Genomic DNA, 11263 nt, shown 5'->3' with positions numbered 1-11263 from the left:
CTCACACATTGTTCTGAACTTCCCTGTCCCCAGCCGCAGCCTCAGTATTTACCTGAGGCTGTTCTGGTCCTTGAGTCTGCATTTGAGCTGGAGGATGCAGAACAGCCCCCTGCCCCTCCACCCAGTGGGGAGTAGGCACGGCTATCCCAGGCGCCAGAGTATGAAGGGTAAGACGGCTGGTACCACGAGTTTGAGAAGGGGGTCGCCGCCCTTGAAGACATGAAAGTTGAGTTAGGCATCTTTTTTTCTGACCACAGTCACTTCCCTGTTCCTAAGTCATCAGAAAAACGTCATCTTTATCAAGTATTTTTACTATGACACAAATTTGGTGTCTACTTCTGCCAATTACAGTAACTGCTGTGGGAACAGAGAGGGGCGGGAAGTAAGTAGTCCTTTCTCTATTCCCAACCCAAGGATGAGCTCCAAGTACCGTGGAACTCAAGACATTCCAAGACCGGCCAAGCTCTTTTCCAAGCCTCCCTCTATCACTCCCCACCAGACTGTCAACTGTCCCTCCAACTGCTGTGTCCTCCCCTGCCTTCTTCGCATGTGCTCGGATTCACGCAGACATATTTCTCCTGTCTCTTAGGAGAACACAGGAAGGAAGACTACGAGGGAAAAGAAAAGGCATAATACTGACCAAAGCAAACCAAGCCCTCTATGCAAAACTCACTGTTAATAGGGCAAGATCGCCATCATTTGTTTCCCTTACAAAACTGAACTGAAAGCATGTAATACTTTGTAAGCAAAGCAGAGGCACTCGGGCGGAACTGAGGGCAAACGCCATGAGTGTAGAGCTTACCTATTGCTGCCGAACAAATATCCTAACAGTCCTCCAGCACCCAGGCCAGTCCAGAACCCTGGCCCTGAACTGTCACAGCCTTGTCCTGTGAAAGCACTCCCAAAGCCAGTATTTTGTGGTCCTTAAAATAAAATACACGTTATTATTTTATTAGATTACGTTATTAGATCAAGTGCCTTCATATACACATTTTATTATTTCATCTGTACAGTACTACTTACTAATAATGTCCAGCCCTCAATTCATGAATAAGCTGAATTCCAAAGGGTATTTATCAAGTATTGGCTTTTAACTCAGGAGCACATTTCCCACAGGCAGAGAGACTGAGATGGAGAGCAATTTTTAGGATTTGCAAAGATGGTTTTCCTACAAAATTATCACCTTTGTTTCAAGCTTGGCTTCTAGAAGATAACCCCCCTTTCAGATTTCCCCTTTCTATGCTATAAGGACTCCAGGTGAGAACTATGCCTAAGTCTCTAATGGAAAAAGGCAGCCTGACATTTAGCAGTTATGACATCAGACCACAAACATCATCCTCCACTTAGAGGAAACTGCACCTCAGAAAGCATGCTAATCTTACATACACCTACGGAACAATAAGCTTGTTCTCTGTCCCCTCCATGTAACCACCACCCACCTCAGACAGCCTCTGACAACGCAATAGATACCCACTGTATGTTATCTGAGATAAACAGTAATCAGATTTCCTATACTTTAATTCTGTCCATTCCATGACTATATATGCTTGGGGCCCAAGGAAGTCAGAAGAGGGCATGGAATATTCCTGAGACTAGGTTTTTGGTTTTAAGACAGTTGTGAGCTGCTATGTGGATACTGGGAATCGAACCCGAGTCCTCTGCAAGAGCCATCTTTCCCTCAATATCCTTTTATTATAAAATGGCTCTTTGAATCCTCTGCTCAACTTTAGATGATTACATTTATGTATTTGAGAGAGCGCACAGCACCACAGCAGGCATGTACTGAGGTCAATCCTCTCCTCCCACCACCGGTCCCTGAAGACCAAACTCAGGTTGCCAGGCTCAGAGGCAAGCACCTTGCTCACTGAGCATCTAACCAAATCCCTCTGACCAATTTTAATGATTTTGTCTTTTCTCGGATTTATGGATGTCTTTGTAGTCTAGATACAAGTCTTCTGTCAACAGTACATTTTACAAATTCTTGTCTTTTTAGTTGTGTGCCTCACTGTTAACAGATCAAATCTGTGACCTGCCCTTGTTATTTCTTAGTAGTGTTTTCTGATTAACAGACACTATGAATTTATGTAAAGTCTAGATTATCTATTTTTCCTTTCACAGTTAATACTTTTTGTGCTATTAATCTTTACCTAGCCAGATGTGGTGGTGGGTGCCTTTAATCCCATCACTCAGGAGGCAGAGACACACAGATCTCTGTGAGTTCAAGGACAGCCTGGTCTACAGAGTGAGTTCTAGGGCAGCCAGGGCTATACAGTGAGACATTTTCTCAAACACACAAACACTCAAACACACACACACACACACACACAGAGGAAAACTTGCCTATATTCTATTTTATTCTAGTAAGTTGTTTTATTTTTTATGTTAGGTTCTATTTTTTTGTATATAGTGAAGTAGAAATCAAAATAATGTTTATTAACAAATCGACTGAGTCTTCCAGCTAAAATGATGATCTACAATCTACCAGGCAACTTCAACAGTGACCACAATACACGGTAGGAAGCAGAGCGGCCGGCTGCCTGGCTCAGCTGGGTAAAGGTGCCGTGCGGCTGCCACTGTGACAATGGCGAGTCCAGCCCCATATAAACTCAATAAAGTGGAAGGGAGTGGCCGTCTACGGCTGTCTTCTGACCTCCACATCCACACCATGGCACATCCCCCTACGCACACAGAGATAGTGCACATACACAATAATATGTATACTTAAAATTTTTCTTTAGAAAAAGAAGGGCTGGAAAGGTAGCTTAATTACTAAGAGCACCTGCTGTTCTTGCAGAGGACCAAGTTCGGTTTCTAGGATGTATATCAGACAGCTTGTACCTCCAGTCCCAGAGGATCTGACACCCACTTCTGGCCTCCACAAGCACCCACACATGTACAAAAATACATAAATTATTTTTTTTTACTTTTTTGAAAAAAGAAGAGTTTTTTTTTTTTAACCCAGTAAACAGACAAATGTTTTGTTTCCAGATGCAATTAGTCTCTTCTTCAGAAACAGACACAAGACTCACCCGCTCACATGCAACCCATTTACTGCCCTTAAGCAGGGAAACATACCTGTGAACTCAGACTTAAAGCCCGGCGGAGGTGCTCCTGCAGCATTGGTAAACCTCTGATAGCGCTGGGAATAGGGAGGAGACTCGGAATACGGTGGAGGAGAAGCCGGGCTGTCACTGAGGAACAGTTTATACACCGCAAAGGCAAGAGCAAGGAGTACCCCAATGGTAACCAACCCGCCAACACCACAGGAATCCGCAGAGTACAGCTTGTGATAATAATCAGAGAAGCCCTGGTGTTTTCCAGACTCCTTCAGTTTCTTCAGGCCCAGTTCTGTGTAATCCAACTGATACTCCAGGCCGCAGGAACCCCTGAGGACGTACTGGTCTTCAGAGGACTCGTAGCCTTCACAGCTAACCACTGTGCTTCCAAATTTGTATGCGATATCCAAATCGGTCTTACATTCCCACTGTGAAAGAAGAAATAGAAACAGGCTCTAAAAACAAGATTCTTTTCCTTCAATATATATCACAGCTGTCACAAAACTGCAAAAGAGCAAAAGGATGATCCACAAATTCAAGACAGTAAGTATGTAAGGAGGAGACACACTCGGAGCTTCAAAAACAGCAGTTACATAGCAACCTACTTAAGCTGGGTGGTAGGTACTTTGTGGCTTTTTCTTAGTCCCCAGATACATATTACATGTTCTTCTGTACATGTTAAGTATTCCATAATATACATTACATGTTCTGTACGTGTTAGGTATTCCATAAAATACATTACATGTTCTTCTGCACATGTTAGGTATTCCATAATATACATTACATGTTCTTCCGCACATGTTAGGTATTCCATAATATACATCACAGATTCTTCTGTATGTGTTAAGTATTCAATAATTTATAAACCTGAGGCAAATTTTCAAACTATCACCTGCTTGCCACTGTTGTCGAAGGACTTCCTCTACAGCTAGATTCTCTAGATGGTAAAAGAATCAGCATCAGGGAAGAGGCCCTAATTAGTTATCCAATACCAAGTGGCCAGCTCTTAAATATATATGCCTGCAAAAGTGAGTAGACTCAGCATATTATATTTACATATTAATTATGTACATTATATATTATCATATATGTGATAACAATTAAAAAGAGGCCATGAATTTAAGGGGAGAGTGAAAGGAGAGAAAGGAAAAGGAAGGGGAAATTATGTAAATGCAGTAAAATAAATTTTTAAATCAGCATCCAATACATAAGATCTAACAACTGCATACAGCAGATCACTTTTGCAAATCGAAACTTTCCACACATATTTTGTAAAAACCATGGACTGACTTCACAGGGTCTAAATTCTACAAAATCTTCTCTAGCTTTTTTAAAGATGTATTTAGGAAGCTACAAAAAGAATCCACATTAGCTTAAATTTTACCAGAGAGAGACAGAGATGAGAGACACAGAGGAAGCAGGTGTTCTCAGCCAGGCACAATGGCCCAGATTTATAATGTCAGTGGTGTGGAATGCTGAGACAGGAGGCTCAAGGCCCAGGCCAGCCCTGGCTGAACACCAGGTTCCAGATCAGCCAGGGAACACGGTAAGCTCTCACCTCACTAGAAACAAATGAAACTGAGTGCAGCTCAGGAGCTGAGCACAGACAACGTTCAGGGTTTGTGTCCAGCACCACCAAAAACTAAGTAAACAATAAGTTCAGTTTAAATTCTTCATTTTAAACAGATAAAATGTTCCCCTCACAATGTTTAGAGATACAAGCTAGAACAGGGTCTACTGCCTTTCTGCTAGGTTTCGTTCAAATTATTTCTCTCTCGAGTTGGCCACACTGTTTCCCTGTTTATGAAACAGCCTTGCTGAGGTGTGATTCACATAAGATTCTCATGCTTCAATAGTTTTAGTAAGTTCATATAGCTTACTAACAGCTTGAAGATCTAACAATCACCTCCAAGGAAACCTCACCTATGAGCAGCCACCCACTTCCGCTCCTAGCGCCCCACCCTAACTGAACTGCTCTTCCTGCCCCTGCTGAGACATTTGCTGAGAGGAGAATCGTAAGTATGCAGGTCTCTGTCACTGTCATCTTTGCTTCAGAGTGCCATTTCCAAGGTTCATCCACGCTGCAGCACGAATCAGCACTCTGTTGCTTTTAACAGTGAAAAGCACTGCACCTTATGATAGACTACATCGTACCATTCATTAGCAAAGGACATCTGGACTTTTCTGTTTCAGCTGTCTCAATAGTCCTGCAAATATTTGGATAGTTTTGGGAAGAACTATGTCTTCAGTTCTCTTGTTTATATTCCTAGGAGTCAAATGATTGGGGTATCTTTTTTCCTTTTCTTATTATTATTTTCTTTTGCTTTGCTTTGTTTTGGCGGAGGAGGATTGAGGAAGGGTAGCTCTAGCTGTCTGGAACTCATTACTTAGACCAGATGGCCTTGAACTCAGAGATGCCCTGCCTCTGCCTCCTGAGAGCTGGGACTAAAGGTGTGCGCCACCACACCCAGCTTTGGGGCGCCTTCCTTGATGAGTTCTATGGAACCCAAATGTTGTTTATTTATATAATATGCAATTTTTCTTTTTGCTGTTGTTATCACTATACTAAGTATTGATTTCACTTGGAAAAAGATGTCTGACTTTGTTGGTCTAAGTAAACAGAGCAAGCTGAACTACAACAGTGCAGGCTAGATCAGTCTCTGAGTGCCGCCGGGGTTCCGCATAAACCGCTGCTACTGAGCATGCGCCCACACGAGAGGCTCCACAAGGTGACGCCTTCCTTCGTAATACAGCACTCGTACCTCCTGAGTCTGCACCAGTGTCCTCCACCAGACAGCTCTACACCACTTTGCTGCATGTTCACAATTCAAGTACTTTTTTCACTCTCCTACTGTCCTAGTCACTTGTATATGATACATTTTATATATGCTTAAAGGGCTCTATACAACATTAGCACCCACATCCCCATGTAAAAGTATTTTAAAATGTAAAATTGGATGTGAGATGTCTATATTTGCCAGGAGATTCTAATTAGTAATAATGGGAGGGTGAAGCTGTGAAACCAGTATCACCAGCAAACATGGGGCTTGGGCCAGGCAGGGTGGCATTTGGGAAGAAGCAGGAAGATCACTGTGAGTTCAAGGTCAGCCTGGACTACAGAGCCAGTTCCAGATCACTAGGCCTACCCAGTGAGATCCTGTCTCAAAAACAAAATAACAAAACTCTGAACTACTTAGGCCATGCATAAAGGTTTTATCAAGCAAGAATATTAGTCTTTCTAAAATACTGATGTCACAACAGTTTATTGGATTAAAATTTGCTGTGCATCAATTTTCACCAAGAAAAGACCTCCACCTTGCAGGGACGCCCATTAAGACATGACTACTGTTCTAACTAGAGATGACTCACTGTATCCTGCAGGGACGCTCACTAAGCTCTGAAGTAAATAGAAAGGCCTCTCCTTGTGAAGTGGATGCAAGCAGTGAGGACTTCTAAAAGACATCCTCCCACCCGCCCAGCTACCAGGCTCCCAGCCTCATGAGCTGTGACCCAGGCTGAGGTGGCTTTTGATGATGTAGCTGTCTTAGAGTCATTTCTGCTCCTGTTAAGTAACCCGCCATCCAAGCCCCTATAGGTAACCCCAATAAATGTTAGTGGTCTCCTTACTGTGTGGTCTGTCATTAAGTTCCCTATTTGGGGTGAGTGGATGTTTGCTCATTGTCCCCAGGAACAGTGTCACACCCCAGAACTCTGTTGAAACTGTTGCTGCGGCAGGAGCTTTTACCTGCACATCATAGCCGTCCCAGCCTCTGTTCTGGCACTGGATCACCTTAGGGGTATAGGCATCACAACCGGCTGTACCTCCAACACATTTCAGCTGAGGGATAGGGTCCAGCCTCCGGGAGGTGGTGTAGCGGTCATAGTGAAGGGTAAGAGCTTTCACATCCCGCAACAGGATTCTGTCTGAAATAAGAACACACATCAGAGTGAGTACCTCAGACTAGAACAGGAAGAGCAGTTTCAAAGTCAAGTGTCCTTCTTGGCTTTGGAGGTGACGAAGACAGGACACAAAGTCATCCTTACAGTATCTCAGCCTTTCTCACAAAACTCAATGACCACACATTTAAACCTCTGTCACTGCATCTTGGGTGCTGTGTAGCCCTGGCTGTCCTGGAACTCGCTCTGTAGACCAGGCTGGCCTTGCCCACCAAGTGCTGGGATTAAAGGTGTACACCACCAACACCCAGCTCGCCTTTACCCTTTAAAAGCCAATCTTACTTTCTCCAGCTCCCCATTTCTGTCATAACCACGATTACCAGCCTAAAAAATACCCAATCAGACATAACAAAAATATAAAGCTTAGATACTTATTAGTTTACCAAATACAAACTAGAACACACAGTAAGCTCCATCCTTTAAAGTTTTTCCTTCATGTGTGTCCACACCATCACACATGTGTGGAATCAGAGCACAGCTACGGGAGCCGGTTCTCCGGGCTGAGGGGATCAAACTCATCAGGCTTGTGTGGCAAGTACCTTTACCCACTGGGCTGTCTCACTGGCCTCTTCATGTCTTAATCATAATCATGGTAAGTCATTTATGTTAGCGGACACAGATCTCCATTTACAATTCACCGGTCAGACCGACATCAAAACCAATTTAAAACTGGCCTTCCAAACTGAAATGCCCCCAGAGCAGGTTCAGTGTTTACAGCCATGAGAGGTTAACTGGCTAAAGCTCCTCTGGGGGAACTGACACCCTCTTCTGGCATCCACAGGCACCAGCACACACATGGCGTTAACACCTGGTGTGTGTATAACAGCTAAATATAAATATAAATTATACCATAATTGGCACACAATTAGAAAAGCTGAACAATAAACTGAATCCAATACTCGGAATTGTGGGTCGACTATGAGGCACTTCCATTCTACGGGGGTGGGGGGGGTCGGGACAGGACAAGTTAGTGAACAAACAGGGCTGGGTAGTGGAGTATGCACAGCCAAGGCAGATCCTGCCACATGGCATGCACAACTGTTCGTCTCTAGCTGGGTATAACCTCTGCACTTAGGAAGCTAAGGCAAATTATGAAGTGGAGGCCAAGCTGGGCTAAATATCCAGATCCTGTCTCAAACAACAGCAACTGCTGAGCAAAGCAAGGCTGACTGGTGAGATACGTGACTCACTGGGGGCTGCTTACGTGGGAAGCAGACGCAGAGGTCTTCCGTCCTACAGTCATGGAGGTGATCTCTGTGATCTCAGATCACAGATTTCTTCTGGCCAACGGCTGGGTTCATGACTGTGGTTTTCAAAATTCAATGACAGTACGATGAAGAAGGGAAGGAAGAGGCTCCAGAATCTCAACTGATTCCAGGGATAGAGATGGGAGCTAACTGCTAGACAAGACACGTGGTTGCTGTGTCCTCACAGATAAATGAATCATGCCGGAATTCCTTCTGTAGGGACCTGATCTGACTGACACGCAGTTCTATAACTATGCATTCCCCTCATCTTTTTAACCAACTTATTAAAGTATTAATGAAGTTTTATCCCCAGGAGTTCAAGCCCAATTCTGTTACACACTGAGTTCAAAGCCAGCCTAGGTAACATGAGACCTGTTTCAAAAAACAAAAATTAAACAAACAAAAACCCAGACAGGGATTTTTCAAATTTGTATTTGTGTATGTGTCTGAGTGCGCACCAGTAACGTGTGGAGGGCAGAGGACAGTTTGTGACACTGCTCTCTCCTTTCTCCATGTGGGCTTGGCAGCGGGCACCTGCGCCCACTGCACCCTCTCTCTGGTTTAGAAACTAGTGTGTCGTGTCCCTCATGTCCCTGCCTCGACCAGACAGGGTTTCTCTGTAGAACAGGCCTGGCTGTCCTGGAACTCACTTTGTAGAACTGGCTGGCCTCGAACTCACAGAGAACTGTTGCTCTACCTCCTGAGTGCTGGGATTAAAGGCATGTGCCACAGTGCCCTGCCTAAAAAGTTTTAATAAACAGTTCAATTGCATAACTTGGCTCATCATCTTTATATAAGTCACAAAACTCTCAAAACATAAAGAAAATAAAGGCAATGTGTTCAGTATCAATTGTTATCTTTTTTCAACTTCTAAAATACTATCATTTGTTATCATTTAAAATATAAATTATACTGTATTTTAAAAACAGAGAATAAAATCATGAAAATTACAGAAATGAGAAATCATGATATTCAGTGAACATCAAGAATTTGTTCATTGCTAAAGGAGCAGCCAATTACTTCCCTACTTTAAAAAGTTATTAAAGATTACAATGTAACATGCAGCCTGATTCCCCAGCAGGAATAAGATCATAAACAGCCTCGACTGTTAAGGGAGAGCTCCACCTCACTCCCTATAATGTGAGTTAATAATTAAAACTGGCAGAATTAGAAAAATTTTCACTTTCATTTTCTAACCCTTACGAGACAGATTCAGCTAAGGAGTAATTAGTGGTAAAACTCTGGCATGGTGCCAAGATGGGTACACAAATTGCTCTCTGATCCAAGTGAGGAAAGAGTAACTTCACAAGAAAGATAAGGCCGCTTTAAAGAGTGATTAACCAGTGTGTAGAAAACAGTGAGCGGATGCCAAGAGGATCTGCTCTCAGTAATGGTCACACTTGGCTAAAGGAGTCTGAGACCAGCCCAGACTACGGGAGCCCTTGTCTGAAAAAACTAAAAACTATAGAGAACCTGTCTCATAGATAGATAGATAGATAGATAGATAGATAGATAGATAGATAGATAGATAGATAGATAGATAGATAGATAGATAGATAGATAGATAGATAAGATAGACAGACAGACAGACAGACAGACAGACAGACAGACAGACAGACAGTTAGTTTTGACTGTCTTAAGCAAATTTCTGGAGCTGACATCTGAAGAGTTCCTATTAGTAAATGTTTGGCCTAATCCAAAGCAGCCACACTATCCTTCATGCTCTTTCATTACACAGTGGTACCAAGCTCAGCTGCAGACAAACACCATACTTAAGCTGACATTAAAAATAAGGGGGGAAATCGTCTTTAATGAATGGAAGTAATATAACTTTGGTGCAGCTAGAAGAAAATCCACCTGCTGCCACACACAACTTAGTTCAACATGGGATAAAGAGCTAAAATCTAAACACTTGGGAAGCCCAGGCAGGAGCACCTTAAGTTCAAGGCTACCCTAAACTATATATAAAATAGTCTCTAAAAAAAAGAAAAAAAAACCCTAAAATTTCCAAGAACTATATTAAACTTTGCTATACTAAATCCAAATTACTACCTAGTACATAAAAAACTAAAATAATGAAAATGTTCCATAATTTTAAGGATTACACTATGAATAAGTGAAATAAGAAGAATAACTTGAATTTACCATAGGAGACTTGAATAACACAAAGAACACTGAACTAAACTGACATCACCAACTTAATATGACTTTGGCCAAGGCAATAAATTTGTCGGTTCTTAAGTTTCACCACCTGTAAAATTAAGATAGCAATCTTTAAATTTATTGTAAACCTTCAGCATAATTTAATAAAATTGCCTGCCAGAACATTTGATTCATAGTAGGTGACTGAGTATGAGAAACAGTTCCAAGGATATTCAGTAACTATACACACAGGAGTATAATTACCATAACCCCAGAGCAGCATCCTCTAGAGAGCCTTCGGGTCTAAGGATAAAAAGCTCACCTTATACCCACCCCCTTGTTACATCAGGCAAAGCACACACAGAATCCCCTCAAACTCCAGACTCGTCAAACTCTTTTCTCAGCTGTCAGACTTAAGACAAATGAAGCCAAAGCCCCTGAACTCAATCCTCCCCACACTTCCCAGAATCTTAGGAAACTCATGAACACTTCACTCAAGCCAGAACTCTTACGCCATCCTTATCTTCATTTCCTTTTTTTAAAGACAGGGTTGCTCTGTGTAGTCCTGCTATCCTAGAACTTGCTCTGTAGACCAGGTTGGCTCTGTAGACCCCCTCCCCATGCTGGGATTGAAGGTGTGCGCCACCATCGCCACCCGCCTTCCTTATCTCCCCCACTGACACCCCATCACAACACCCAACTTCAGCACAGTTGAGATAATCCAACAGCACTGGCTCTCCCCTGACCTAAAGGGATCACTGCTCTTGGCACCTACTGTAGACAGCTTTTCACTGGGCTCCTGCTTCCGGGCCACTCATTTTCCAGTCTATTTTCCAAAGGCTAACCCACATGAAATTTGAA

The 11263-nt window shown here is 42.9% G+C and overlaps 1 protein-coding gene across 1 annotated transcript in view; it reads right to left on the bottom strand.

The window, feature by feature from the left end:
• Saraf (store-operated calcium entry associated regulatory factor) overlaps positions 1-11263 on the bottom strand; it is a 15525-nt gene that overhangs the window by 2274 nt on the left and 1988 nt on the right. Inside the window, exons 2-5 of the mRNA XM_005362520.2 lie at positions 6802-6980; positions 3076-3484; positions 803-923; positions 53-210 (exon numbers count right to left, since the gene is read on the bottom strand). Of these exons, the coding sequence (XP_005362577.1) occupies positions 53-210; positions 803-923; positions 3076-3484; positions 6802-6980 (867 nt within the window). The remainder of the gene's footprint in view (positions 1-52; positions 211-802; positions 924-3075; positions 3485-6801; positions 6981-11263) is intronic.

This window comes from Microtus ochrogaster, linkage group LG7_11 (genome assembly GCF_000317375.1).
Source record: "Microtus ochrogaster isolate Prairie Vole_2 linkage group LG7_11, MicOch1.0, whole genome shotgun sequence".
Lineage (NCBI taxonomy): Eukaryota > Metazoa > Chordata > Mammalia > Rodentia > Cricetidae > Microtus > Microtus ochrogaster.
The sequence above is the reverse complement of the archived record's forward strand: the minus strand, read 5'-3'. Positions and strand labels throughout refer to the sequence as shown.